The sequence below is a fragment of the Durotheca rogersii genome (assembly GCF_024521655.1).
Source record: "Durotheca rogersii strain YMJ 92031201 chromosome Unknown GGS23scaffold_22, whole genome shotgun sequence".
Classification (NCBI taxonomy): Eukaryota; Fungi; Ascomycota; class Sordariomycetes; order Xylariales; family Xylariaceae; genus Durotheca; species Durotheca rogersii.
Window position 1 is genome coordinate 215,798 of NW_026251253.1, and position 27,860 is coordinate 243,657.

Genomic DNA, 27,860 nt, shown 5'->3' on the forward strand with positions numbered 1-27,860 from the left:
TAGGGGCTTTAGCGATCCGCGATACTGCGCAAGTCGAACCAAGTAGATGAATAACACCAAATCGCCTTCACCGGGAATAATCCACCTTAGCGCCGTTACTGTACTCTCTCTCTTTTTTTATCTTAGTAAAACCCATCCCCAAAAGCATACCCAGCAAGCGAAAAGAGCGGTAGCTCACCGGCGCTTGGCCAATCTCCAAGCTAAACCGCAGGCTGCTTGGCCGGGGTTCCCCTTTTCAAGCCTGGGTCTTTACCATCGGTGCTACTCGCGCTTGCCGCCGGATAGACTTGGACACCTTCGAGGTCGGGTAGGGTCTCGTCAAGCATGTGGTGCTGCGGGAGAGAAATCGTCAGATGCCGCCAATCATGCGGAACGAGATGCAACATACCTCGATATTGATCTTGGGTCCCTTGAACCATTTGTGTGCGTCGACGACAAACCACAATACAACGAGTAGCATCGGCGTGCCCTATATAGGATAGAAGTGTTAGCAGACTCCTCCGTCGTCCTCCGCACAAATCCCGAAGTGGGTGTTAATAGGCATCCTAGCCGCACCGAGATATGGAGAGGGGAAACCCACATAGACAACCACAGTCCAATTCATCTCTTCTAGCGTGAGGTTCTCGCCTTTCACGCTAGGGAAGCACAGGATGGGGAGCATAAGAAAGACAAAAGAGCAGGCGGCGATGCCCGAGGGCAGGCTGAAAGCACCGAGATGCCAGGGTCCGCGGCGAAAGCGGTTCCCCACGAATACGATCTTGAGAAAGATAGGCGTCGTGAAGGCGGTATAGGCGGAGATAGCGCCGATGCTGAAAATAGCATCGATGGCGGCGCCACCGAATACTAGAAGCACCAGCAGAACCCCGATCGTCATGTTAAACCACACCGCATTCACGGGCGTCAGCGTGTATCGGTTCACGCGCTTGAGCGGACGGCTGAAGACGCCAAAACAGTCATCGCGCGCATACGCGAAGCACACGCGCGAGGCGGCGACCATACATCCCTGGCCCATAGAGTACGCGCACACGATCGTCATAGAGAGGACTGCCAACGCAACTTTTTGGGGTAATATTTGGATCAAATACCCCGCGAACGGCTGGCCCTAAATGGGGGTGTGAGAAGGCGAATCACTGCGCAAGCGGACAGGCTTACTTACTAGTTCGGTTGCCATGGCCGCTGGGACATCCTGGATCGTATATGCAATCAGCACATTCAACACGAAACCAAGGATAGATCCAGATACTGCGGTCATGATTATCGATCTCGGGGTGGCAACGGCGGCATTTGAGCACTCTTCAGCCAAGTGAAAGCTAGCGTCATATCCCGACATTGTCCATATGATCGACAAGAACGACATCAATACAGCGATGCCGTCGGGCCAGTCTGTGCCGTTTTGGATACCCCATGCGAATTCGTTCGGTTGAAACTTTGGTTCGCTCATGGTCGCGGTGGGAATGATGATGATCGTCATCACCAGACAGAGGATATTGATAGTTGTCCCGACTGAGTTGAACTTCGCGATCCATAGGGTTGGCATGCTGCTTATGCAGGCATGGGTGAACATGATGAAGACCGTCAGAAGGAACGTCTGGTAGTGCGTCGGCACGTAGCCCGGGTTTGAAATCGACGCCGCTGCTAGCACCATGGAAGCTTCAAAGTGGACGAGATGTCAGTTTCCAACACCCACACCGCCAAGTGCACGATAAAGTTAACAAGACTCACCACATCCGTAGTCGACGCTAGGAGCGCCGGTAACCTGCACGAACCAATTACTCCATCCCGTGATCCAGGCCGCGAACGGGCCGTACTTGGGACCGGCCAGCACCGCAGCCGCATAGTAGAGACCGCCGGAAGTTGGCATGCTGCTGGCTAATTCTGCCATCGACGCGGCGACCTAAAACTCAAAGTCAGCCTCTACACCGAAGCTACGCTCTGCAGTCAGGAGAGGGCTCACGCATAAGACGAAGAGAACGGATACGAGCCAGCCCCATGTGTTGGCTGCCGGTCCAGCTGCGCTGCGTCATCAGCTTCTGCTCTGGGCACGATATCTCGCGCCATTTCGAAGTTAGCTCACCGTAACCGAGCCCGTACCACATCGTACTGGCGATGCTCGGTAATAGTCCCATTACAGCAAAGCTGACGGCAAAGGTTGTCCAGGCGGAGAACTCGCGCTTGAATTCCTGCTTGTAACCGAGGGCCGCGAGCGCCGCCTCGTCGCCCGACATCTTCAAGATGTCATCCGGCACATCGCCATTGGCAAGCACGCTCGTCACGGCCGGGACTTGCGACTCGTGCCGATGTATCTCGTCGACAGTCATTTTGAATCTAGGGACCAGAGACCCTGACGGCCTCTTCGTTCTGAAGTTTGTGCTACCGTCTTGGGGTGCGCCCACGGGTTGGGTTCCTGCTCGGTCGAGTTGGTATATAGGGTAAAGCAGTTGGGGCGGAATATGGGGAGGTTGCTTGTCGATTGGGTCTGACTGACTTGCTGGAGGCTTGCGCTTGGCGTCACTATGGCAAGCATCCCAGGCAGGGGGACGGGGACGGAAAAGGCGCGAGTCTATCCATCTTATACAGCACTGACAGCCACCGTAGATAAGTTCAACCGCTTTTCCGTTTATCTTCAGCTGCCCGTTGGAGTAACATAATAGTTTACCATGCACCCAGGGGGTATCGAGACAACGATCCCTCGATACTGGGATATCCGGCTACCATTTGTTGGAGATGCCAAGGAGGCCGACCAAGATAGAGACACCCTGCGTCGTGTACGCGCGCAGATACGGAAGTGTATGTGTCATGCTGGTAGGATGGAAATATCTCTCCCCTGATAAGGAAAAAGGGCGTCGAACTAGAAGACCGAATTCTGTCATGGTGACCCCTGGGCACGAAGACGGTCTTATTTAGATGCCAGCAAGCTCCGTTTCCCCGTCGTCTCCGGCAGGGGTGTTCCATCTATCAGGCGGCTTCGAGTCGTCGAGCGGCGGGCGGAATGCTCATGTTGGAATATCTGTAAGAAACTGCGGCGATCTGATGGGACCAGCGCCAGGGCGAGCCCGTCGAGAATGGGTGATTCCTGATTACGGCCTGACGCCAGACCATGATTAGAAGCAACCCCTTATCTTACCCCCCCCCCCCCCCCCAAAAAAAAAAAAAAAAAGACCCCGTAGATACGCATTGGCCTGCTGTGTCCATGTTTGAAGAGTGGTAGATGCGTATCATGCAAGCCGGGCAGGAGGAGGACGGAGATTCTTATCGTATGCATGTATAACTCACACTGCTATATGAGTAGGGAGGTTTAGGTACATAGGTACATACCTCATCCTACCTTCTGTAAGGGTACCCAGGTCCCCACCTAAGGCAGCAGGTCCTGCTGGGGGTTGGGTACCTGAGTACCTCACTTACCGACCTCAGTACCCCCCCCGGCAGGACCTGCTGCCTTAGGCTCTGAGGCACCGAATGCTACGCAGTATTCCGTTCTGGAAGGTAGAAGCGCGCGCGAGCGGGAGAAGGTCGGTCTCCGAGGACGATCGAGATAAAAACAACCCGATATACGTAATATTTTTAAAGCTCCTCTTATCTGTCCGCGTATGTCTCGGCGGCGCGGAACGATGCGGATACTTACGTTCACTGATATATATATATATATATATATACACATTGGATATTTTCGTTATGCTACCGTACCACAATCGCAGATGGTCCCTGTCTCTGCGGTTGTGGGTGGGATGGCCGTGATGGTGTGTGGGCTTCTTCCGCGTCAACACATCCATTCGCAATATCTCTGGTGGCTTTTTACCAGGAGCCAGGAGCCGGGTCCGAACGGGCGCAGTTAACGCAGCCGGGCCACTACTGCTAGTGTATGTTGTCCGCACCGCGGGAGTATGGAGTATAACGGCTCGATGGATAGACGGGGTCGGTTTGACCCTGCTGTAACGCTGCCCGTTCTTTTAGATGTTCTCCAACCTTGGCGAATCTGGGCAAGGCGGCTTTCACCCATATTTTCGAACTGATAAGCGTATATTGTAAATGCGATGCCTATTAAAGCGGAGGTGTTGTTACTTCCGCCTCAATGCATACGACCAATGAACGATAACGTTCCCTAGTGCCCTGTCGGAAACTCCTGTGTTAAACTACACATATGGAGAATGTGGGAGACGAGATGGAGATAAACGACACGTAGCAGCTCTATGGTGTGCGATTAGGGAGGTAGGATGGTGAAGTAGCCTAATGCAAGCATGTAGATATAGAGACGGAGAAGCTCGGAGAGCCGGAGGCCGAACTTCGTATCGCCGTCCTCTGAATTTTGTCATCTAGGTATTTCGAGTGATGAGCGTACATCGCCACGTTAGATGCACCGCAAGATTAGTAGAGGACAAACGGGCTCTCCCCACCAGAGAATGGGTTGGGTTTACTATTATTTGACTGCCTAAGATACCTGAATAGACACTTGATAATTCCCAACTCAACAGTGAGGGCAGGTATTGTATATAGAAAGACCTGTTCCTGTGACCGATTGCTCGGCTCGTGATGGTAGAAATCATCAACCCCGAATGACCTGGCGGGGTCAACTGCATACCTCACCTTAGGTATGCGTGACATTAGATACATCCTGGTACCCGCCACCTGGCCATTACGCACGTTAAGGCACTTGAACTCGGTACTGATTTGGAATCCCCTCACTGCATGCACCGCATACCTGTGCGTTGTGGAGGGTTCACTCTCATTGCTTTGCTGCCTTATTTTTAAGGCACACGAAACGTTGAAAGCTGAACCTGACTTATTGATTGAAAAGGAGTAAAACTAGGTGCCAAAACGGCGATTGAACAGCTTCAAATACAGTTGCAAATCAACTAATCACAAGGCTCCTTTTAGGGTACCCTGGGATCCACATACCTACCTTATATGCCTAACTTATACATCAAATGTCACGACGAAAGAAAAAATCCCTCGAAGGTACCGAAGGTGACGTAACTCATACGAGTGTGTCTCTAGAGCTTCTAATAAGAACATCAACATTGCCACTCACCTCCTTATGGAATTATAACGACACCTAATGGTTAGGTATGTTTTCTGGTTTAATTGGCAGGGGGGTTATGAGGGCGTAGTACTCTATGAGTAGGTACTTGCTATTCCGCTTTCCCGACACCGACAGCCGAAGAAGTTTAACCGAACGCAAATAAAGTAGATGCGTGTCTTTACTCCCCCCCTCCGTGCCCCACTTCCCCGGTCCTCTCCATGCGGAGGAGCCTGCAATTGAGGCTAACTGAGAGCGCCGAAATGTGTGCAGTTATTCTATAGCTAGGTTAATGAGAAGTAATTGGTAGATGTATTGGGAAAATGATTAGCAAGCTTCTCTGACGCCATAAGTAGAAGGTTCATCTTAGAATATACCGCCATAAGATAACACGACACAAGCTCCCATATCTTTTCGCAAGAGTGTGAGCACGTACTCCCCTCAAAGCTTAGGATTCATCAAGCTTGCTGTCGTTCTAAAGACTCCACGCGGCAATAGCTTCTTTAAAGCCTGTGTGGCGGATATCACTGCCGAACGCTACCTTGGCGTTGGATCCTTCTCACCCTCTTCCACGCCTATTTTCTAGGCAGTCTCCGGTCCAACTCGGTGCGCATCAAGAAAGATGCAGTACCTAACCACTGCTTTCTTCCTGGAGTCAAAATACCTGACTCCTGGGTCTAGTCTAGCCCCGAGCCAGAGCACGAGGGCTGAACCATTGAGGCAATATAATTGCTTATTCATATAATTATGAAAGTGGTATTTCTTTGGTGACAAACATGGTTGGACTCTCAGAAGCGAGTGAAATGGGATAAAGATTTCCTTGTCAACTCAAGAGTCATAAGCCCCACATTGTCTGAATTCTTGTTAATTTTGGCGATCCCTCGAACTAACATCATTGTTGGTTGCCAATCGTTGGCGACTCGTCACGTATAGGAGAATCGGGGCAGAATGATAATCCTCAGAAGCTCGAGGGAAGAGGGGTCGCGATTGGCCTATGAATTACTAATAGTCGTTGCTGGTTGCCAGCCGCTCAGTCACACTTGGTAGGAATGGTCTTTTTTTTTCTTTCCCAAAAGTCAACTTCATCCGATGGGTCCGGTGACTGGACCTCCGGACCACATTCCGTATATGCATTCAAATACTAGTATGTAGGTGGAATTTAAGGAGAATTCCTGGGGAAACTAGCTGGTATACCTGTACCTGGTGTGAAGGCGGTTGGGAACCCTTGGGTTAGGTACTACCCAGGTCGTTAGGAGGTACCCAATGCAGGTACCTAGTAGGTACCTCCTAACCTCGACGTGGTATGCGTCAGGGAGGAGGTAGCTAATTGGATGCATATACGCCTTATGACGCAGGACTGGAGCACATGGCCTTAGGCGTCCCCTATTGGCAATTTGCTGTCCCAAATGACGAAACAAAGACTCGACTGGCAGGAGAGACAATGTGTGTGGATACAGGTACATATAACTACTCATACATGCAAGTATGCACGCTGGCTAGAAATAGGCACTTAAGACACTATCTACGTCTACAGCTAACACACTCAGATGATCCTCCGCGGAACATCGACATACCTATATGCGTGGATAGCATGTTGGTGGTTGTCTGTATGCGATCTTACTAGCCACGTAACCCAGGCTTATTCTACGTGGTAAATTTGCAAGTACCTTCATTGGTAGTTTGGCGACAACGCTACCTATCGTTAGGTACATGAGGATGTTAACAACGGCCTTGCCTACCAGGTAGGTACCTACCTAACCTATGTAATTATGTAGTGTATATTAAGTAGGTGCCTCCCTGCCTATGTAGAGTCCCTACAGGTAGATACCTGCCTACCCCTATGTTTGGTAGGCTAGGTACGTGGGTACTTACCGCCTCGGAGAAGAGGTACGCAGGTACGCAGGTAACGTGGCTGCTTCGATGAGTACGGACCTAAATTACCTCTAATGAAGCGTCGAGGTACCTAGAGATTCGCGGGCTCCATAGGCAGATCCATAAGTACTGGTGGCTAGTATCCCCCGTGCCCCAACCCCAACCTGCAAATTATGGTAATTTTCTTCCCCTGGCCGGCCGGGAACGACACGAAGGCAACACAAGACAGCACAAGACAGCACAACACCACACACCAACCATCCACCACGCACATCACGCACCACCCACTGTACACCAGCCATACCTCTATCACGCTGAGCATCTCAACACTTTCCACTCCGTTATCAACATCCTCTACTAACTGGCTACTGCACCGCGAACAGACGGAAGAACTGGCAAACACTAATATATCTCAGACCACTCCAGCTCACCCCCCATAATAGTTACAACGGCCGTTTAATTCTCGCCCTTGCGCTCTCGGTGCCCGGCTTCTTCTCTCCCCTCCCCCCTTTGCTCTCCAGCTAAGGCTGCCTTGCGCACTGCTGGGCGCAATGAACGCCATACAGCAAAAATGCCGCCCGAAACACCAAGTCCTGGTCCTCAAGTGTTATCCTCACACGACAAAGGGAGCTGTTGACGTCAAGCCTAACTCTAGTGAATTGAGCTATCTCCTATTCTACGCCACCTCCCGCCGGTCCAAGATTCAGAAGGTCGGCCAGTTCCTCGAGAAGAAGACGGCTAGTGATGTGTGGAGGGTGCGGATCGGGTATGTAAACTGCTTCCTTATCCAAGGGACAGCGCCGAGCACCGTTTCGGGGGCTGCCTGAAAATATGTCCGAGTCAGCAACTGACACTCGTTGCCGTGACCAGAAATGTCCAGGTTACCCTCCAAATCCTCGCTGCCCTGATCGAGAAGGCACCGAAAGACCTCCCCCTATTTGCGCAGAATGTCCTCACTATCCTAGACCTCGTCCTCCGATCTAATGATATTACCATGGTCGAGGCATCGCTGCCGACCTTCCGAACCTTCTGTGAACACCATGACGTCTCGTCCCTCTTTGCCGACCAAGCCTACCTCCGCCAATATGAGCAAGTCGTGCGCGGTTATGCCACATTTGCCTCAACACAATCGTCGCCAGTCAAGAATACGGCTAGCAAGCCCGTGCTTTTGAGATGGAGGAATGCAGGTTTGGAAGCAATCAAAGGCGTGACCGAATCTGAAGCACTATCGACTGTTGCCGGACGTCAATTAAATGTCATCGTACCCATGATTCTGGAAAATTTATGGACGGACGACGAAGAATTTCTCGAGGTCTTACTTCAGCGTGTCCAGATGGAGGAGAAGGTCGACTCGCATGCCTTGCTGCGGCGCAGGACCAGTGTTTCCACTGTCAAAACTAGCGAGACAGGCGACGCGAACCCGATCGCGATTTCGGGCACGTCCGTCGACATTGACAAGTTGGCTGAAGAAGATATTGGAGTTGTGGCTATGCAGTGCCTGAAAAGGATATTTGCCATACCCAACAGAGCACAGATAAATGGGGCGACTGCGGCAATCTTGGGATTTATCAGCGAACGGGTCCGCCAAAAAGAGACGGTGGTCACCCAGGCCCGGGGTGATGGACGTGATCGCGGTTGGGCGATCAAGATCTTTGAGTTTGCCGCCAGATGGGCACCTGTGCAGGACCGCTACGTGATTATGGTCGTTACCACCGACACCCTCCTGCGGTCCCCCCCGACTAAGGACAACATTGCGGATCAAGTTGTGCTTACGGCCATTATTCGGTCTCTATTAAGCTCCGACATCAACTTGATTGGTCTTAGTGTTATGGATGTCCTTCTGGGGCTGATACAGCACATGAAGCGGGTTCTGAAGCATTCTGGGGGCACGAGGAGTAGCGGCTCAGCTTCCGGGGACGAGAAACCCGCTTCGGCTTCCGACCCTTCTCAGCAGAGAGAGCTCCTAACCCGGATCCAACAGTCCATCGGAGATCTAGCCACCCATGTTTACTACGCCGACCAGATATCTGATATGATCTCTGCCATCCTCCTACGACTCAAGCCTCATCCTAGCACGACAAACTCTTCGCCGGCCACTGAGAAAGCTGACTCTCCTCCCGGAGGCTCGGCAGTGAACGTCTTAGATGACCAGTTGCAGCTCGACAGCTTCTTTGCCCTAGACTTAGCCAAGACCACTGCACTTCAAGCCGTTAAATCTATTCTTCTCGTTGCAAATCCGAACACAAAAATCAGTGGGAACGTCAGTTTGACGAGGAGCAAAGTCCCCATACAGGTATGGGAAGGTACACACTGGCTTCTCCGCGACCCGGATGGGCAGGTTCGGAAAGCTTATGTCGATGCCCTCACGACTTGGCTGGATCGAGAAACGTCAAGCTCTGACCTGGAAGCTAGAGATTACACGGGTCAGAAACTATCGCGCGTGAACAACCGAGCGGATATACCGCCGGTGAGCACTTCCCGCCGAGCCGTCTCAAGCGCATCGACCCGAGACAAGCCCGCCAAGGCCTCGCGGTCCTATTTTCTACAGCTTCTCCACCTTTCCATCTACGAAAGCGCCCTGCAGTTCATGGAGTCCGAGGCGGACATAGCCCTTCTGCACGTGTTGTTGGCCAAGCTAGTTAGCAAGCTCGGGGTCAACGCTGTCAGATATGGCCTGCCAATGATTTTCCGGCTTCAGGAGGATATCTTGGACGCCGAAACACCTCTGTCGAAGGTTTATCTCGGATGTCTCTGCCACGGTTATTTTTGGGCCCTAAGCGAGTATTTTGGGTTTGAGGCTTCGCCCGTCGGCCGGACGATCCACAACGAGATATCTCGAAGAAGGACCAAGCACTTTTGGGTTGAAGGCGTAAATATTCCAACCCCTTCCCTCAACCAATTGGGCGCTCCGGGTGCGGTTAAATCGCAGCCGAAGATGCCTCCACAGGCCGTAGAGTCGGAGGCTCTGCTACCTTTCGACGATCGTACGGCTATAGTGGACTGTATCCGCACGAACTATAAATATAGAGCGATATCCCCGCCCTCAAGCCCTTCCGCGTCTCCCGGTCGCGTCTTCGCGCACCCGGCCTTAGGCTCGACCTTGAGTACGATTCCGCCGGCCAACGAGGAGCACGAGCTTCCTGACAAGTTCAGGGAGGCAATGCTTGCAGATTGGAATAGAGAGACCGCCGTGGCTGCCCTTCAAGTAGAGAGCAAGTCCGCTTCACTTAGTGGGTCTAGGACGGGGACGGCCACCACAAGAGGCAACCATCTCACCGTCAATGGGCCTTCTGCCAATGGCCAAGCGTTCTCGCGGCCAGACTCCGCGTACGCTCATCAGACTACTCTGCGTCCTGCGTCCCATGCTAGCCACGCTGCTGCTTTGAGGAATTCTAGCGTACAAAGTCACGGCTCTATGAGGAGTGCCTCGAGCCGGGGCTTCGTCGCTTCCGTAGACCAGCTCAAGTCGGCGCTGACGGGAGATCCTGCTCGGCCATCCACTTTCCACACGTTGCGAGAAGACGATGATAGCAGCGAAAGTATGGCTAGCTACGAATTTTCGCCCTCGGAGCTTTCGTTCAACCCAAACCAGCCAGACGGTGCTGATACTAACGAGCCAGCCATGGCGCGAACAAGGTCGAAATCCCGTGAGCGGAAAGCGTCTGGGGACTCTGGGCATCATTCAATGGAAGGAGACATAGACGAAGAAGTTCCACCGGTGCCTCCTCTACCCGCGTCAATAGTCGGGAAATCGCCACCCTCCGAGGTAGTTCTTGAGCGCCTCGCGAAAGTGTCGAGCCAGGACCACGCCCATAGAGCCCCGAAGAGGAATCTTAGAAGTCGAGGCGGCGACAGCCTTCTCTCGAATAGCTTTGCGAACGCAGGGGCGGCTAGCATGGACCTCCAGGCAATGCTCAAGGGCATCGACAGCAAGTCGAGACAGAACACCATCGGGAATCTCACGAGGCCTCCCTACTAACGCCTCGCACTTTGATAAACGCTCGTATGTATATCCATGAAGCTCGAAAATGTCTCTTTTTCTTCTTCCAGAGCAATGAATGGACGTTGCCTGTAATAGCAGGTCGAGTCGACGGGCGGGTCCGACTCCGATGAGGTGCTTGTACACTCTTAGCGAGGGGGAATATCTAGAAGCCGAGAGTATAGAAGAGGAGGAAATGGGAACTTGTTAAATGAAAAAAGAAGACTACTGTGCGGGGCAACTCTGTTTACATATTTGCTTGTATATATTTACATGTCTGCTATCGCGTCGGCCTTTTTGCCGCCAGTGCCAATGCTGCTTTGTTGTAGATAGGTTGGCCCTTTCCACCACGGGTCGGTAGGGAACATAGTAATAGAGAAGATTCGAATTGGAAAAAGAGAATTGTAGCTAATTATCTTGAGACAAAACACTAATGCCACCATAACTAGCGGCTAATCCTATTGCCTTTGGCTTATCGTTATTATTATTAGGATTAGGAGTGCGCATTTAAGCAAGACGACAAGTAGAGACGGGAGCGATGAGATGTTTCCGCTAAAATATCGGGACAGGATGTTGTAGTCAGATACGGCATGAGGTCATTCCAAGACACGTCTTAGTCAGCAAGGTAGGTAGGTAGTGATTACGCAAGTACCTAGGTAATTTCTGAGTCAAGAAATTCCACGCCTTTACCGAACCTCGACCTCGGGCAACTCGGCGATGCCTGTCGGAAGAGCTGCACCTAGGTACACTGCCCATATACACCAGAATGAAGCCCCCGACTCGGATAGCGTCGCGATTGGCGACTTGCCAGCGGCTGCAGTGCACGCACCCCGCCTCAACGATCCGACCCGCTACCCGCTGTTGCGAGATACATACTACCCCCGCGAAGCCCGCAACAGTGTCGCCTATCCATGGCACCGGACCTCCGCCCGGCCGGCCCGTTCCCACCGCCGATAGCGCGAGGGTCTGGCGCGAGCGGCGCGGGAAGCAGGCAGAGCTGCTAGAGAAGGCGCGGGAGATCCGGCAGAAATCGCAGCAACATTCACTGCAGTCGCCACAGTCGTCGTCGTCGTCGTCTGCCAGCGTGAGGTCGGCCGAGAACAGGGAGGCGCTCGCGCGGAAGCGCTTCTGGAAGGACGTTCACGTGCGTGAGATAGACGGCGCATGGGAGGTGCATCTGGACTCGCGGCCGCTGCGGCGCCTGGACACGAAGCAGGTCGTGCGGTTGCCGCTCAGCAAGCCGCTGCTCGCGAGCGCGATAGCGCTCGAGTGGGACCTGCTGGCGTCGGCGCAGCACGCGACACGCCAGCACCTGATCCCGCTAACCAGCCTCGTGTGTCGCGCGTTGGACATCGCAGACGAAGATGCGGCCGGCGGGCCATCCGCGGACGGAACGGCGGGCGGGAGCGTGCGGGAGGGGATGGCGCGCATGCTCATGCGCTACCTGGACACCGACTCGCTGCTGTGCTGGGCGCCGCCGCCGAGAGAGCACGACCTGCCGCCCGACGCTGGGGGCGAGAGCCTGAGGGACGTGCAGAAGAGGGCGGCGGAGGAGGTCGTGGGCTTCCTGACGAGCCGGGTCTGGCCGGGGATTGAAATCGGCCCCGTGCTCGACGAGGAGAGCATCGTCCCCCGCAGCCACCCCGAGATCACGCGGCAGGTCATCCGGGGCTGGATCATGGGCCTGAATGCTTGGGAGCTGGCCGGCCTAGAGCGAGGGGTCTTGGCCGGGAAGGGGCTGCTGGGGGCGGCGAGACTGCTAGTCGAGTGGAGCGAGGGCTTCGCGGGGTTTGCAGGAGCCAACGCTCGAGAAGAAACGAGCAGAAGCCAACGGTTTGGCGTCGAGGAGGCAGCGAGGCTGGCCAGCATCGAGGTCGACTGGCAGACACGCAACTGGGGCGAGGTCGAGGATACACACGACGTCGAGAAGGAGGATCTCAGGCGCCAGCTTGGCAGCGTGATTCTTCTCGTCAGCGGAACGGGACGGAAGTAAGTCGAGCCAGTTGCGGCTCTACTGGCTGGGTGAGTGACGTTGGAGAACTATCACCACCACCACTGTCTCGCTTTTGAAGTCCATCGCGACGCCACATGAGCAGAAACTCAAATACAGGAAAATCGGGTAGTCTCTGGGCCAACTAGGTACTATGTGCCGTGTGGGGAGGGCTATTTACATACCTAGAATTGATAAGATGGGGGGCTTACGGTATAAGGGGATTGGCAAAAGGACGGCATTTGTACTCGATAGTAGCAGATCAGATAGTGTATAGTTGCCCCGTGATGGGAAAGTCAACCCATTTAACCAATCCCTCTTTTCTGGGGCTTCGCAGGATTCGCAGTAATTACCTAGTTGCGGGCTGAAGATCACTTCAGCCAGAATCATGGTATGAGATGCGGGGCAGAACCAAGCAGTCTAGGGGTATGTGAAGATAAGAATTTTCCTGGGGTGCCAAGGGCATATAAATGACATTGGGAGCTAAGAGGCGGCAGGTGTTACTAGGCTTCTGTAACTTGACTCGGCAGTAAAATACAAAGGGTTAGGTTTACAAATTATGTAGATAGTAATTTCAGGGAAGGGGGATGGCTGGGAAAAACGCGTACCACCTTTACCAACACCCACCCAGCAGTAAAGTCGAGGTAATTGATGGTTTAAATCATTCTTTTCTTACTTACCCCGTGGCTATAGAAACTCAAACAAAGGTTTCTCTAAATGCTATATATAAACACGCCTACGTCTCAAATTGGAAGGATACCGATTTTGCTGTTAATGTTGTTGCTCACCAAGGTTATGGTGAATATATATTGCACCCCAACGGGCAAGTTAGGCATCGTGAAGTAACGAGAGTAGCTACTGTAAAACATTCTGTATTTCGCAACTTACCAGTGCATCTTTTTTACTTTCAAATACCTTGGTTACCTTGTATATTCGCTTCATGTGTGAACTTCTCACATAGTTGATATTTACCTACAGTTAGTGTCGATCTTTGATAGTGCTTATCTGATAGGGAAAAAAAAATGATATGTTGGAAGTGTTGACTTATAAATTCACCGTTCATACCGTGGAAGCGCTGTTTCATTTATCCTGTTGTTAGAATACTTAGGTTTTGGATGCTTCTGTTTCATGCTTAGAATGTAGTGCCCTTTACAAATGTCAGACCATATCCTATCTTTAGATACGTAAGCTATCAAGTTATAGGAATACCTATAGCAAAGGGCCTTAGTTAAGAATGCCTATCTTTGCTATTCTTGTCCCCTCTTTACTCTTAGTATTATCAGTTACGTATATTATTAGTTGAGCTGGAGGATTCAGAGGATTGCTAAAGTGCCACGCTACGTACTGGTGAAATTCTCTGGGTGTGTTTTGTTAGCATTATTGTTGTTCGGGTAGCTTAAATTGAGATGACCCAACCATCATCGGATTAGCAGTGCGGACTGAGCAATGGAGCAATGTGTCAGCAAAGTATGTGTGATTCATTGCGCGAATTGACAGAAACTTAACTCCTTAGAGTAACAGGAAGCGACGTTGACAATCACAGCCCGGCATCTTGCAAGCGTTCACCTCATTCATAAATGCAAGACAATACCTGAGGTATTACGTGTATATATAGCTGTAGAAAGGCCTTCGGCCTTCTTTAGGTGCCTTCTAAAGAGGCGAGCAGGTTAAGGATTGAAGTGTTCAATATCTGCCATCCGAACCTTCCTCTCCAGATGGTTGGGTGGATACGCAAGAAGAACAAGTCGGCGCCATGGCAACGCGCGACTTCACTACTTGAGCACTTCACTGATTTGCCTCGATCAGTCACTAGAACTTTGACGCGTTTCCGCCCTAAACACCTTCCACCGTAACATTCACACCTAACATCCGTCCTTGGACAACGTGGAAACACACCACCCACCTCCGAAAACCATCAACCTTCCAGTGCGAACATTAATCTGGCAACCTGCCACGCCGTATCTTGTTGATCCCCACCCAGAGAACCTGGCTAGGTGCCGAGGGTTGTCCCTCATAGACTGTCCCTTTCCTCCTTCACGTCTTCCTTTCCTGCCGACAGCCCTTTCCGGTTGACATCCCAGACTTGTCGGTCGCTCAGGAGCAGAGAGAGCATTGCATGCATCGTGTGTTTAATGACTGCTTGCACCTCCGGGTTACGCATCCGCGATCCATTGCGCGATACTCGACCAGAAAGACATCCAATCTTATTCGTTACTACCTGACGCCACACGCCTTCCCAGAGAAAGTCCAGTCCTCGCCAAGAAAGAAAATGAGTGCTAGCTATCCTGAACGCCGAAGCGGCAGCGGCCATGGAGGTCGTGGTAGTTTTGGAAGCCGTGGACTCGGGAGCGGCCTGCAGGCAAACCAGCAGCAGCAGCCTGTAGATGATTCTGGTATCTACAGCCTACAGGAGATCGAGAACCATTTCTTAGGTCCATCGTTAGCAGAAAAGAACGCAACTGGTCAACATGTGTCATCTACTTTCAACGACACCAAGACATACCCCGGGCAATTGTCTTGCATGGTTCTTTATAGCAATGCTAATCCTCGCTGGGATGCCGATCAGATCGTCTTTGCCAAGTCACGACTGGACTTGCTACCCGAATATACCGCCAAGAAAGCCGAGCATGGCGAGTGGCAGGCCCCTGACTTTGTAGAGTTGGTTAGGTCTGCTATGGAGAGAGAAGCTATTGCCGCTGGCAAGAAGAACGACAGTATGAATGCCCCCCCCCAGCTTCGGAGAGAGCGCCTACTAAAGTTACTAAAGAGAATATGAACACCAATTCGGCTGGCAACGAGGCCGAGGAGCCGGAGAAGGAGCAAAATACTCATCCGGGACAGACATACGCTCGAGAGCCTGCTATCTCCTTGCTCCCCTCCATTGCGCCTATCGACTACACCCCAACCTCCTCTGTACCCATCGCCGTCTTTAAAGAACACCGTAGCTGCTATCCGTCCCATGGCACTACTGGCGGTGCCCGATTTGCTTTCGTTGGCTGGTACACGGCGACTCGCGTCAATATTCTCTCGCCTCGCTCTGCCGAGCTTGTGCGAATGCTGAAGCAGAAATGGGATCGACGGGACCGATTCGGCAACATTATCAGCGGCGAGACGAGGGTTCGCGACACCGCTTCCTGGAAGACGTCGCTGGCCCAGGAGTGGGCAGTTGTCAAGTTTGAGAAGCTTCCTGGCGAGGGCAAGGGCGTGGGCCAGGCCCAGGCCCAGGCCCCAAGATTGGTAGCCCCGTCCCCACCTGCGATCGAGAAGCTGTCGCTGGCAGAGCCGAATATGGAGGAGAAGCGAGCGGAGGAGAATACGAAAGATCTAAACACGCCAGAGATCCAGTAGCAGTCAGAGAGAAAGAAGGGCCAGTGCAACGCCATGTGAGCGTTTGGATGTCTGAACATGCTGCTTGGAAGCCATCTCCTCGGCTTTTTTTCCCATCGTCGTCCCTTTCGCCATTCAATTCTAGAAAGGGTGACAGGGCTGATAAGAAAAGAGAGAGGGTGTGAAAGGAAAGGGAAGAGGAAAGTAGGAGGAAGAAGGGGAGAATGACCACACGGAAGCTGCGGCTCGCAGCGCAGTGCTGAGGAAGATTTCACCGCCTCCCGAACCTGTTCAGCTGGTTCTTTTGCTGGATTGTTAGGTCTTCAGGACATGGGGAAAGGGAAAATTGCGATGTTGGTTCATGGTGTAGGATTCTCTGTACTAATAATCTGATAGCTCAATTCGAGTTGCATGCTAAATAATAGCCTTGATTGATTCGATTTGTGACATTTACGAAGCTGACATTCCCCCGCGAAGAGCTGGATAGGACGTCGTAACAATAGATAAGGAGCAACCTAATCTGCTCTTACGCCCGTCATACATCTCAGGCAGCCATTTTGCACTAGATAGAATCCTCGGCTAGACGCTGCTAATCGGGTGGCCACGCCACCCATTCCAAGATAGGAAAACAGCTTCCTTCCTTTACACATACTTGCCCAGGAAAGTCAACACGGTCTGGTAGCCGCGGACATACTCTTCCTTCACATGCTCGTCCTCAAGATTGGAGCGGGCAGCCATCCAGCCGTGAATCTGATCGGCGAAAGTCTCAATGTGTTTGGGACCGGTAAGATTCCGTTCGAACTTTTCGACGTCCTCGGGTGCCTCATCCTTAGATGCCAACAAGGCAAGGGGGACCTTGATACGCTCGGCGTCAGAGGGGTCAACCATGGCTGGGTGGCATTCGACGCCTGCTTTGAAGATGGTGTCAGGCGATGAGGTTACGAGCGAGACGACCTTGCCTCCCCAGCAGTACTGTGTGGAAAATGTGTCAGCCTGGGCAGTTTTCAGAACAAAGGGAACTTTTTGATATTCACTCACGCCAAGGATGGCCCAGCTCTTGATCTCCGGGTGCTTGGCCGAGACAGCCTTGACGTAGTCGGGAACCTTGGCGGCGACGCTGGGAGGCGAGTGTTTCTTGAAGAAGGCGCCGAGGTTCTTCTGCTTCTCCTCCGTGTCGGGGGGAAACCACTCAATGGGGCACGGCTTGCCCTCGAACCAGTCCGGCATAAAGATCTGATACTTCTGAGAGTCGTCCGAGGTGGACAGGATATCAGCGCCCTGCAGGGTTTGCGGGAAGTACCCGAAGATGTCGTAGATAGTAATTATGCCCTTGTTCGCATCCTTAGGGCCGGTTACATCTGGCACGGCAGGTTAATATTGTTGCGGCCACAGGTCCCGAATGGCCTTGGAGGGATGTCCTCGGGGCAGGGGTAAAGTAATAACTGACATGTGTCGAAGCCCCCAATCTCCTCATGGCTGCCCTTTGGGGTGTAGCCTTTGGCGACGACTGGGGGGATGTTGCAACAGGCCTCGGAATGGCCGTGCTGCGCCGGCATGGTGGACATCTTGGAGGCGTGTCTTAGCGGAGATCGCGTAAGGAGATGGTCTCGACGGCGGCTCGGCTGGGAGGCGAAGTTCCTACTAGATGAAAAGGGAGGCGGCGACGAGGGCGGCACCGAGGAGGAGTTGCAATTGGAGGTGGGGTTGGAAAAAGAGGAAGATTGCGGATGGGCGTGAGGTGAGGTGATTGGCGGGGGAGCTACTAAGCTTGAAGCGGCAGCGGCCGCTGCTCTGCGGGAGTGCCTCGACAAGGACATACCTATCGGCAAGGGGCTGCTGGTAGGTACCCGGGTGGGCAGACGATAGACGATGGACGTACGAGGCGGGACGTCGATTGGAAAGGAGGCAGAGGTGGGTAGCTGGCCAGGCGAGTACATGCAATCGGTACGTTCCACGCCGGATGTTAGGGCGGGCAGGCGTATCTTCTACGGTTACCTTCCTTCCAACCTACCTCCTCCTAGGCACCCCCTATATATGTCCAACGAGGTAAGGTAGGTAAGTACAACACAGGTACATTAGGTGCCGAAAGTACCGACTAGTATGACGGAAGCAAAGAAGTGTACCGTTTGCCATTCATCCGGCCAAATTGGCAGATATTTCTTCCAGTCTCTAGGACAGAGAGAAGGATATTGCATATAGGTAGGTAGGTAGAAAATACGATTGTATCACTGTTGAGGTGGAGGAAAAGGGACGCGACGACAAGTTATTGCCTCGAACCGCTTAGAAGGAAGAACGAGAAACAGGCTGACGATGAACGAACACGGCGAGTTTGACACGTCGACGTCCAACAGGTACCTCCCAAGTTGACTGCTCAAGTTGACAAATGAGGGGGGTCGCCGTCCATTTCGGCGGTGGTGCGACACACGAGGTGGGGTAGGTCGTCACGATAACTGGTGTGATGTCATCGTGAATCGGCGCAGCGGCTGGCACCTGGGCTTCGGCTGCCACCCAATCAGGCTATTCCTAAAACAGCTAGCGTGTTGTCTTTTAACCTTCTTCCGCGTTGCCAATCTCCCAGATCCTGATCCTGATCCCGAGCAGCATCCCTCGTACCAACAAATAAGCGGATAGGGGCTGTAGGGCTGACAACCTTACCCCTTCTTCTTATTACGTCGTCCAAATCTGAGACCTGCTCAAGTCCATACCGCCATGGCTTCACACCGAGACGCTGGTAGCGAATGGATGCTAACTAGGTAGGTATGCAACTACCTGGCCAAGTACTCCAACAACTTTTGCCGGTAAACGATAGTATACATATGTTAATACATAATCGAAATTCCACCCCCCCCCCTTACTCCCCGGGCTGCTTCTAACTCCAGTCAGGGGGCAACTCAGTTCGTCTCGTCCCGTGGCTGACAGCCGGTGAGATAGGTAGATATTCCCCATCGATCCAGTTGTATCTCCACTCGGAGATCAGACCACCGTATCCTGGCTGTTCTCAACAATTACTTTACCTCCTAGGGACTGGGCCTTGTCATCCCTTGCTTCTTCGTCGTCCAGCTTTGGATTGCCCACTGCGCCGCCTTTCTGCGTGTGACGGAGATAAGCAAACGCCAGCTTGACCACTATAACGGGAAGCAGACAATCGTTAGCCCGACTCCTGGTTCCCAAAGGATCCGACAAGTCGCATTGGCCTCGACTCAGCGGCTGGAGACTACAAGGCTGGAACGGCTAACAGAGCGAGCGAGGGAGCGTATGTCATCGCAATTGACTTACTGAACTTTTCATCCTTGAGCTTCAGGTTGGAGACGGCTCTCTCCTCGTCGAACCAGTGAGTCGAAAACTTTTCTTGGTCTTCTTCCGACATCAGGCCCTCGTCACGTTCGATACCGTGTAACGGCTCGGCCGCGAACCAGTAGATATGTCTCCACGCACCGGTGGCCGGGTCCGGATCTAGACCTGTGTTAATATTCTGTTTCGCGAAAACAAAAAATGCCTTCCTGGGGAGGCGGTAAGAAAGGCGTGACTGAGAGCTTAGAAACGTACTGCGTAGGTGGTCAGTTAAGTTTGGACATCGACGAACCTAATAAAGTGCAGGGAGGGAAGCCATGCGATGCTGTCTCACATACCATTCGCTTACACCGATAGTCTCGTTGCTGAGGCCCATTGTAATTCCCGTGTACTTATCCTCGACACCATAGTCGATATCTCTGATCTTGGTCTGCGCCGACTTTGGTGGCGTTGATCTGGACCCGAACTTCAGCTGCAGTGGTTGAGTGGCTACACCTGTCTCCTCAGCAGTCTCACGCAGGGCGGCGTCGAGGTACCCCTCGTCGAAATTTTTGCGCCCCTTGGGCAGTTGGAATATGCCGATATTTCGGTTCCAGACCATCAGTACCTTAGGAAGTGGCGCGTCTGGCTTGTCGATGGTCACGGTCCCGCAACTGACTAACATCTCGTCAGCCCGATGGTAGCGTCCTTCTTCTTCGATCATCTTCCAGACTTGGTCACCCTTCCAATCGACAGGGTGATTCGGGTCATTCCTGGCCCATAGTTCCCGTCGCACCAAATCCCCGAATTTCCTCATAATCTTCGTCGCGCCCTTGGATTCGGGCTTGACAGCCCGGGCAGCGAGGCCCTTTTTCGCCGCTGGCCAGTTCGGCTTTTCGTGAGGTCCGTGAGCCATTAGTAGCTGTTGACGCCAGCGCTTCGCTGGCAAAAATCAGTTATTTCTAACAGTTGAACGCTATGTGCTGGGTGTGGCGGTCATGAAGCGGCACTCGCCAGATCCACAGAGTGCCTAGTTAGTCGAGAGCGACAGAGACAGATTGAGGTTTGATATCCTGGTTGGCGACCTATCCTATTAACCCGACTCAGTTCGAATCGGAGTAATTGGCCATAGTCGACGTGGTTCGTTTGCTAATCTCGCTCGCGCGGTGAGGTTTGCTTATATATATACCGTGCCATTTGCATCTTTGGGCTCGCAACCTGTATCCCCCCCTCCGGGCCCCTATCACATCGATCTACAATCCTGGTCAATAAACGGGATATGTCGCCTCTCGCCCCTCGTGAGACCAACCAGGACAGGTATTGAGACCTAAAGCAGGCGGCCCTCCGGTTACGTTTGGCAAGGCCCGAGATGTGAGCGACCGAGAACTGGGGATGCGCCCTCGAGCTTATTCGTGGAGACACCACCAAATGGATATCGACCATAGTATCCAGAGCCATATTCTCCGAATGGCGTCTATGCCGTCAACGTCATGCATAGTTCTTGCATGGAAAGTCGCGGCTTTGGTATGATGAGTCAAATCCGCGATCCCCAGTCTATTTGACGATGCTCCACGGACGCTTGCTGGTACTGCACACCCATACGCAAGGGAGGCTTGCGTAACACCCCACAGAACGTGGGTATTCCCTGAATGACAATTTCCTGCCGCCGAGCGCACAAGTGGGAATGTGACTTGCTGTCCTCGTTGTCGGAATGTGCCCCCATCGAGGGATTGACCGGCCTCGAGAGATAAGCAACCGCGAACCCCTATTCGACGTTACCTGACCCGCAAGATGATCAGTTGTCGCTTTTCGAATGGCTCGGTTGTACAATATGAAGATGGGGATGGACCTAGACGTCGACCGGTGGGTTCTCACAGCGCAACACAGGGGGATGGGATCAACGGTATCATGGGACTTCTAGGATTCCCATCTCTAGTTGAATGTTGTGCGAGGTAGGTGATTCCATAAAACAGGGGCGATTCAGGTCACTGGAAGGTCCCCGAGGTCGTTTATATCAACCCGTCCAATGGACAGCATCCACTTGATCACTTCGTCTAATGCCCCCGTCATCCCGGATGATGTAAGACAGGGTGCATTCGCTACGCCGACTTGCGGAGCATGGTCTTTCTACCCGTCTTCAGCCCTTCTCCGGGGCTTCAGACCTCCTCTCTCACAAAACTACGACCTCGGGATGACTGCGATTGGGACGATTGCCTTTCTCACGGGGTCGCCAGTTCACTTAGAGACGGATCCCGTGGCTGGACGATCCCTAAAACTCAAGCCAATCCATGTTTGGCGTCATTATCTAAGCCAGATGTTATGCGTATCGGCGTTCATCAAAATATGGTCCCACAATCTCTTACGGCAGAGAAGACATATGCCGCTTTCTTGAGCCTCCTAGCAAAAGCAGCCGGCCAGATATAGATCCGAAGACCCGTGTAAGGAATACGCGTGTAATACCTGATCGTTCACCGAACGGAGTTAGGCTCATCACCAATCCGGCCATGCAATACCCAGAAAAGCAATCCAAGGCCGGCGTATAGCTGACCCCTAAAGAGCACGCTCGTCTCCTGAATATAATTCATCTCTAGCTCCCGGGTCTGGGTTGTCGGCCACGTGTGGTCTACGACAAGACCCTAGCCATGCCTTTTCATGTGGGTTAGATGCCCCAGGTGCATGGCATGCTCGAACGTGCCGGCCAGTCATCGGAGGCTGGAAGGTGTCGAGTCAGGCTTGCCACAACATGGGGTAGATGTTCATTGAGGCCTTTCACACCCCTCTTCTTTCCCGGCCCGCCAAAGAGCAGTGTGGTAGGCTGAAGATCGTGTTAACCGCTGCCCATTGCCCTAGCCGCTCGACATACTTCCTACCAATTTCGTCCGTTACTACAATGCGCAGTACGGAACAGTCGCCATAGCTAGCAGAGCGTAGCGAAGCGCGTTCCTAATCGCCAAAGGCAAAAAAGCAGTCGAGAGGCATGTTGCCTGTCATTGAAGTTCACCCTGGCGCCAAATTCCAGGTAAGCGGAAGATGTTCCTAGTGGCGACAGTCTAGACAAACCTGGGGCTGTCGAGCCCCAAGGGTCTTTTCTGGTGTAGCGGCTGAAGGTAGCCAATCTGTTACCAGCACGTTGCCAGCACACCATACCTCACACCTACCGACCTTTGACCAACCCAGCGGGGAGACGGGATTGACTCGCGCACGCACGCATCGGGCCGACCTGGTAGGGTCATCCGGGCGGCAGTCTCTAGCGTTCTCTTTGGATATGGTAGAGCCCAAAGGTCGACAGGGCCTCGAGAGCACGGCAAGCGAAAGCATACGTGAAGAACAAAGGCCCAAAGCCCCGGTCGGGGACGCGTTGAGGGGTCCGACCGAGAAGCCTACGAGACGAATGAAGCCGGCTAATCGAACCGAACACACATATGTGGTATCCTGCATCACACAGGGTCCCTCACGTACCTTGCGTGAAATGTTACAACCGAGAGACGCCACCTCCAAAACGTTGCTGGGCATCCTTCCCTCGGCGTGACACTGCCGTCACGCCGACAACTAGAGGAAGACCCCGCGCAATTACCCAGCTGCTCATCGCTATTTTAACGAATTCTCCGTTCCTAAGAATCATGCTTATTTTGACCTTAGACAGCATCCGCCGTTAAGGAGAATTCCGGTGCGCCTCTGTTCTCTGAAATTACCTACCAGAGGAGGGTGCCCAACAGATTCGGGCCGCCCAGCCCGTCCTTGTCACAGATGGCGAACAAGTACGAAATTCGATATTATCTCAGGCCGCTGACACGAGGAGCGGTATCGATCACCAACCCAAAGACAGAAACGATTGGGTTGATTACACACGCACAGCATGGACGAGCTGCAGACATCGTCTCTCGAATGAGTATATCGCCCCCATTCTCCGTGCCGCACCTAACCCGCAGGTGGTAAGTCGCGATATCGTTGATTGGCTGGACCTTGGGGTCGCAATGGCGGCCTAACAGGTAGGGGAGGCTTCGGAGTCACGGCGCGAGATTCTCACCACGCTTCCTGCTTACCGTCAACGTGCCCGGACAGTCTACAGCCCTCCGCATATCGTCGCAATGCGCTTGATAAATGTCAGGACCTTTAGAATCCATCGGTTTCAGGGTCGTAATGTCCCACCCTACGCTATCCTCTCGCACACATGGACTAAGGATGAGGTGAGCCTGCAGGACTGGCACGCCGGGAGGGGAAAACCTAAGCAGGGCTTCAAGAAGATTCGCTTCGTTTGCGAGCAGGCGAGACGGGACAGGCTGGGGTGGGCCTGGGTGGACACATGCTGCATCGATCAGACCAGTAGTGCGGAGCTCAGCGAGGCTATTAATTCGATGTACCGGTGGTATAGGGAGTCTCACGTCTGCTACGCCTATCTGGAGGATGTAATGGGCAGCGAGGATAGGGAGGTACGCAGACGAAAGAAGACGAGGAGAACAAGTGGCGGAGATGGCATTGTTTCTGACGAACCGGTAGCCGCCGTTGCAGCACCCCTCTGCGCAGCACCCCTCGGGGAGATTCCGGGCTCGTTTCCAGACGGAATTCCAGACTAACTTTCGGGAACGGTACCAGGCGCAGTTCGAGGCCTCGAGGTGGTTTACTAGAGCGTGGACATTGCAGGAGTTGATCGCACCACGGAATGTCGTCTTCTACGACTGTAGATGGGAGAGGATCGGGAACCGCAGCAAGGGGAACATTGCCAAACTCATATCTACCATCACGAATATTCCTCTTGGCGTCGTGCAAGGCACACAGTCGCCGTCTCAATATAGCGTCGCCCAGAAGATGTCCTGGGCGGCCCATAGATCGAGCACGCGCCCGGAGGACGTGGCATACTCTCTGCTGGGACTTTTTGATATAAACATGCCTCTCCTGTACGGAGAGGGGGATAAGGCCTTCGTCCGGCTCCAGGAAGAGATCCTGAGGGAGACGGATGACCATTCGCTCCTTTGCTGGACGGTGCCGAGCTCGAGCCCTAGAGCATGGACACTCGAAGGTATTTTCGCGAAGTCCCCTGATGATTTTGCAGGATCAAGTGATATCAGAGGACATCTTTTCGACTCCGGCTCTCCGTCTGCCGTGACCAATAGAGGCCTCCAGACTCGCCTCGGCCTCGCAGAACGACGCTATGGCGATAGCTCCCACCTCTACCACGACAACGCCGCATGTTCTGTCTATGATGCCGCGCTAAACGCTGGTAGATATGATTCGAGAAACATTTGTGTTAGCCAGGTCTCGATCATTCTAGTTCGGACACCACAGATCACGTCGCGTCACCTGCAGTCGATCAATAGGTACGCAAGGCTGGTAACGTCTGAGCTTGGACTAGTCCAAATGGAGGGACACCACGCGGAAGAAACCGAGGCTCTGAGGAGCCAGGCCGAGCTGACATACATACACAAGACACTTCTCAGCTGGGAACAAGATCGATTTGGAGTCGGCGGTATCCATCTGCAAAATATCCCAATCTGCAAGGCTCTTGTTCCATTCCGCCAGTCGCCGGAAGGCAGCGGGCAAATTTGTGACTACGCGGTAAGCGCTGTATTACATTCCGAGGCGACGGGAATACTTGACGATGCCACCACCGTCGACGTGACTACAAATCCTCAGGACTCGATCACCTGGTCTCCGGTATACGGCTGCATCCGGTTTGGAGAGAAGCTCAGTAAGACACCGATGTTGCCATACATCGTGGTGTTCAAGATGAAATCGCCCATTCGGCCAGAGTCGTTTGATATCCTTCTCGCCTGGGACTCGCAAAACATCCACTTCAGCCTCGGCCCGGGCACGGCGCACTCCTTCGCAACCCAAACGCGCAAGAAGATAATAGGCTGGCCTAATCATCGGAAGCGCCAGGGAAATATCTGGGAAATGTACGGCGAGGTAGCGAAAACGCGAGAGGTCATCGGCGACTACTGCGCCGAGCTTACACTGATACGAGAAGACCCGAAGACCACCGCGGGAGAGGCAGCGGGCAACCGACTTCACCTGCTGATCCGGGCCTCGATCACCAAGAAAGAAGCCGACTAGGCGAGATCGCAGGGCCTGGGTGCGCCCGACGGGCCGCTTGTCGGTGAAGTGCGTAGAGGGAACAGTATAAAAATTAGTATGCATGCATGCACTATGCACACATACACATACATACTTACATTTCTGCGCATGCCTATATTCCTATCCATTTATATGCGTCCGTCTTCTAGTGTAGGATATGGCCTGCGTGGAAAGCAGTGTGCAAGGGTGGTTGGTAAGGGGGTGGTAACCACGATTCGCACCATCTCGATCCACTCACCTTCTACGTGTAATGTACTGGAAACAAATACATACATCTCTGCGAACACGAGCTTAGACGCATCCCTCATGCTATGTTTGAATCCGTACGCACATCACGCCGCGAGATGGGCATACTCCTTATTGAACGCCCTTCCGATCACCATGCGGCGGATCTCTGACGTCCCCGCGCCGATCTCGTATAGTTTAGCACTAGGGAAAAGTGTTAGCAGCGAGACGGCGAGAATTGAGACACGTGGGCATATGGGCGGATAGGAAAGAAGGGAAGTGGTGAGCCAACAGCCAAGGGAGGGGGGAGGAGAGTTAGGGAGACTAGGTCGGGCCAGCAAGGACGTACTCCCTCAGCAGCCTCGAGGCCGGCATCTCCTCGACGTAGCCCATGCCGCCGAGCAGCTGGATGCAATCGAGGGCGGATTCGGTGGCGCGCTCGGCTGCATAGAGTATGGCGCCGGCGCAGTCCTGGGTGCGAATGGCGTCACCCTCGTCGACGGCGCGGGCAGTGGTGTAGGTGTAGGCGCGCGACGCCTGCAGCTTCGTATACATGTCGGCGAGGCGGCCCTGGACGAGCTGGTTGTGGGCGACAGGGGCGCCGAACTGCTTGCGCTGGTGGACGAAGGGCAGGGCGACGTCGAGGGCGGCCTGCATCAGGCCGAGGGGCCCGGCGCTGAGCACGAGGCGCTCGAGGTCGAGCCCTTCCATGAGCACGCGCACGCCGCCGTCGACGGCGCCGAGGACGTCCTCGTCTGGCACGAAGACGCCGTCGAGCACGAGCTCGCCCGTGTTGCTGCCGCGCATGCCCATCTTGTCGAGCTTGCGCGCGCAGCTGAAGCCGGGCGACGCCGTCCGCACGATGAAGGCGGTGATGCCCTTGGACCCGGCGTCGGGCCGGGTCTTGGCGTACACGACGACCACGTCGGCGTCGGGGCCGTTCGTGATCCACATCTTGGTGCCGCTGAGGCGGAACCCGCCGTCGACGCGGCGGGCGACGGTGCGCATGCTGACGACATCGCTGCCGGCGCCGGACTCGGACATGGCGAGGGCGCCGACCTGGGTGCCGGCGATGAGGCCGGGGAGGAAGCGGCGCTTCTGGTCGGGGGTCCCGTTGAGCTGGAGCTGGTTGACGCAGAGCTGGGAATGGGCGGCGTAGCTGAGGCCGATGCTGCCGCTGGCGCGGGAGATCTCCTCCATGGCGACGCAGTGGGCCTGGTAGCCCAAGGCGAGGCCACCGACGTCCTCGTCGGCCGTCAAGCCCAGGAAGCCAGCCTCACCCAACTTCTGCCACATGTCGGGCGGGAAGGCATTGCTCTTGTCGGTGCGGGCGGCGACCTCCTCGGTGATCTCGCGGCGCGCGAACTCCTGCACGCGCTCGCGCAGCTCGGCGATATCGGCGGCCGTCGGTGGCACAAAGCCCTTCGGGTGCTTATTTGATTTCCTAGCGGCCGTCACTGAGAAATGACGGCTGTGGCTTCGTGTTGGTAATGATACCAGAAGTGGTACGGAGGCAGACGCAGATCGCAAAGAAGAAGGGGGGTGGGACAGTGCTGAAGACGGCAGCGCTGGATGATGCCTTGGTATAGCGAGATAGGATAGCGTTGTAAGTCGACGGGTAGGACAACCCCAGGCTCGGAATACCTTCTCACTACTAGCCATCATGCGTTGACACGGGGACTAGAAGATGCCGCAGTATCGGTTCACTGAATATTTGGTGGAATTTACAAACCGACGATGCCTTTATGATATGGTTTATTATTTTATCATTATTTTCTGTCGATGATCATCCGCCTGTTGAGTCCACGATTGGGATGGGAAGGAGATTTGCTTGTTTCGCCGCGATACGTACCTAGGTACCTACCCAGCGAGACCTGAGAGGAGCAAGAGCGGGCAGCCTCGGCACTTGTCGGTTACCACCGGCGGTGTGCTGAACCGCCGACGTCAGCTGGCAGCATCGACTCCAAGTCGTCTCTCATCCTTCCCTCTCTCTCCTCTTCCTCCCTCCCTTCGCAACATTGAACCAGAGCATCTCTTAACCGCTCCATGTAGCGTTGCCGACATTAAACAGCTGCTACTGCAGTGGCAGGACATACGTACATCCCTGTCCC

General features: G+C 53.7%; 8 protein-coding genes across 8 annotated transcripts; 4 read left to right on the plus strand and 4 right to left on the minus strand.

The window, feature by feature from the left end:
* Nucleotides 1-200: 200 nt before the first annotated feature.
* GGS23DRAFT_599189 (amino acid transporter) lies at nt 201-2,318 on the minus strand (the record flags this gene model as incomplete). The annotated part of the gene is made up of 7 exons (XM_051518891.1): nt 201-332; nt 389-469; nt 581-1,102; nt 1,157-1,650; nt 1,723-1,894; nt 1,955-2,010; nt 2,075-2,318. The coding sequence occupies 7 exons, from the start codon at nt 2,316-2,318 to the stop codon at nt 201-203; spliced, it is 1,701 nt and encodes a 566-aa protein (XP_051369379.1).
* A 4,694-nt stretch (nt 2,319-7,012) lies between these two features.
* On the plus strand, nt 7,013-11,386 carry GGS23DRAFT_579739 (uncharacterized protein). Its single transcript, XM_051517083.1, has 2 exons — nt 7,013-7,652; nt 7,757-11,386. Exons 1-2 carry the CDS (start codon nt 7,438-7,440, stop codon nt 10,863-10,865), a joined length of 3,324 nt encoding a protein of 1,107 aa, XP_051369380.1. The 5' UTR covers nt 7,013-7,437; the 3' UTR covers nt 10,866-11,386.
* A 168-nt stretch (nt 11,387-11,554) lies between these two features.
* Nucleotides 11,555-13,338, plus strand: GGS23DRAFT_579740 (ATP12-domain-containing protein). The gene has a single exon (XM_051517084.1). The coding sequence runs from the start codon at nt 11,632-11,634 to the stop codon at nt 12,856-12,858; it is 1,227 nt and encodes a 408-aa protein (XP_051369381.1). The 5' UTR covers nt 11,555-11,631; the 3' UTR covers nt 12,859-13,338.
* Nucleotides 13,339-14,901: 1,563 nt separating this feature from the next.
* GGS23DRAFT_579741 (uncharacterized protein) lies at nt 14,902-16,534 on the plus strand. The gene is made up of 2 exons (XM_051517085.1): nt 14,902-15,282; nt 15,359-16,534. The coding sequence occupies exon 2, from the start codon at nt 15,628-15,630 to the stop codon at nt 16,201-16,203; it is 576 nt and encodes a 191-aa protein (XP_051369382.1). The 5' UTR covers nt 14,902-15,282; nt 15,359-15,627; the 3' UTR covers nt 16,204-16,534.
* GGS23DRAFT_579744 (uncharacterized protein) lies at nt 16,535-18,584 on the minus strand. Its single transcript, XM_051517086.1, has 3 exons — nt 17,630-18,584; nt 17,221-17,540; nt 16,535-17,154 (listed from the first exon to the last, which is right to left on the minus strand). The coding sequence occupies exons 1-3, from the start codon at nt 18,117-18,119 to the stop codon at nt 16,825-16,827; spliced, it is 1,140 nt and encodes a 379-aa protein (XP_051369383.1). The 5' UTR covers nt 18,120-18,584; the 3' UTR covers nt 16,535-16,824.
* A 190-nt stretch (nt 18,585-18,774) lies between these two features.
* On the minus strand, nt 18,775-20,081 carry GGS23DRAFT_579750 (uncharacterized protein). Its single transcript, XM_051517087.1, has 2 exons — nt 19,780-20,081; nt 18,775-19,731 (listed from the first exon to the last, which is right to left on the minus strand). Exons 1-2 carry the CDS (start codon nt 20,072-20,074, stop codon nt 19,397-19,399), a joined length of 630 nt encoding a protein of 209 aa, XP_051369384.1. The 5' UTR covers nt 20,075-20,081; the 3' UTR covers nt 18,775-19,396.
* Nucleotides 20,082-23,540: 3,459 nt separating this feature from the next.
* GGS23DRAFT_613551 (HET-domain-containing protein) lies at nt 23,541-26,045 on the plus strand (the record flags this gene model as incomplete). Its single annotated transcript, XM_051520574.1, has 2 exons — nt 23,541-23,882; nt 23,950-26,045. 2 exons carry the CDS (start codon nt 23,541-23,543, stop codon nt 25,501-25,503), a joined length of 1,896 nt encoding a protein of 631 aa, XP_051369385.1. The 3' UTR covers nt 25,504-26,045.
* GGS23DRAFT_606716 (isovaleryl-CoA dehydrogenase) lies at nt 25,857-27,411 on the minus strand (the record flags this gene model as incomplete). Its single annotated transcript, XM_051519934.1, has 3 exons — nt 25,857-25,953; nt 26,099-27,220; nt 27,269-27,411. 3 exons carry the CDS (start codon nt 27,409-27,411, stop codon nt 25,857-25,859), a joined length of 1,362 nt encoding a protein of 453 aa, XP_051369386.1.
* Between the last annotated feature and the right edge of the window lie 449 nt (nt 27,412-27,860).

Excerpts from the sequence above, each read along its gene's own strand:
- GGS23DRAFT_579739 (XM_051517083.1), top strand. The coding sequence starts at position 7,438 with ATGAACGCCATACAGCAAAAATGCCGCCCGAAACACCAAGTCCTGGTC. Across the intron at positions 7,653-7,756 it reads GTGTGGAGGGTGCGGATCGG|AAATGTCCAGGTTACCCTCC; the intron begins GTATGTAAACTG and ends TGCCGTGACCAG.
- GGS23DRAFT_579740 (XM_051517084.1), top strand. The coding sequence starts at position 11,632 with ATGAAGCCCCCGACTCGGATAGCGTCGCGATTGGCGACTTGCCAGCGG.
- GGS23DRAFT_579741 (XM_051517085.1), top strand. The coding sequence starts at position 15,628 with ATGAACACCAATTCGGCTGGCAACGAGGCCGAGGAGCCGGAGAAGGAG.
- GGS23DRAFT_579744 (XM_051517086.1), bottom strand. The coding sequence starts at position 18,119 with ATGTACTCGCCTGGCCAGCTACCCACCTCTGCCTCCTTTCCAATCGAC. Across the intron at positions 17,541-17,629 it reads GATTGGGGGCTTCGACACAT|ATGTAACCGGCCCTAAGGAT; the intron begins GTCAGTTATTAC and ends CTGCCGTGCCAG. Across the intron at positions 17,155-17,220 it reads AGAGCTGGGCCATCCTTGGC|TACTGCTGGGGAGGCAAGGT; the intron begins GTGAGTGAATAT and ends TTTTCCACACAG.
- GGS23DRAFT_579750 (XM_051517087.1), bottom strand. The coding sequence starts at position 20,074 with ATGGTCTGGAACCGAAATATCGGCATATTCCAACTGCCCAAGGGGCGC. Across the intron at positions 19,732-19,779 it reads GCATCGCATGGCTTCCCTCC|GCAGTACGTTTCTAAGCTCT; the intron begins CTGCACTTTATT and ends CTGACCACCTAC.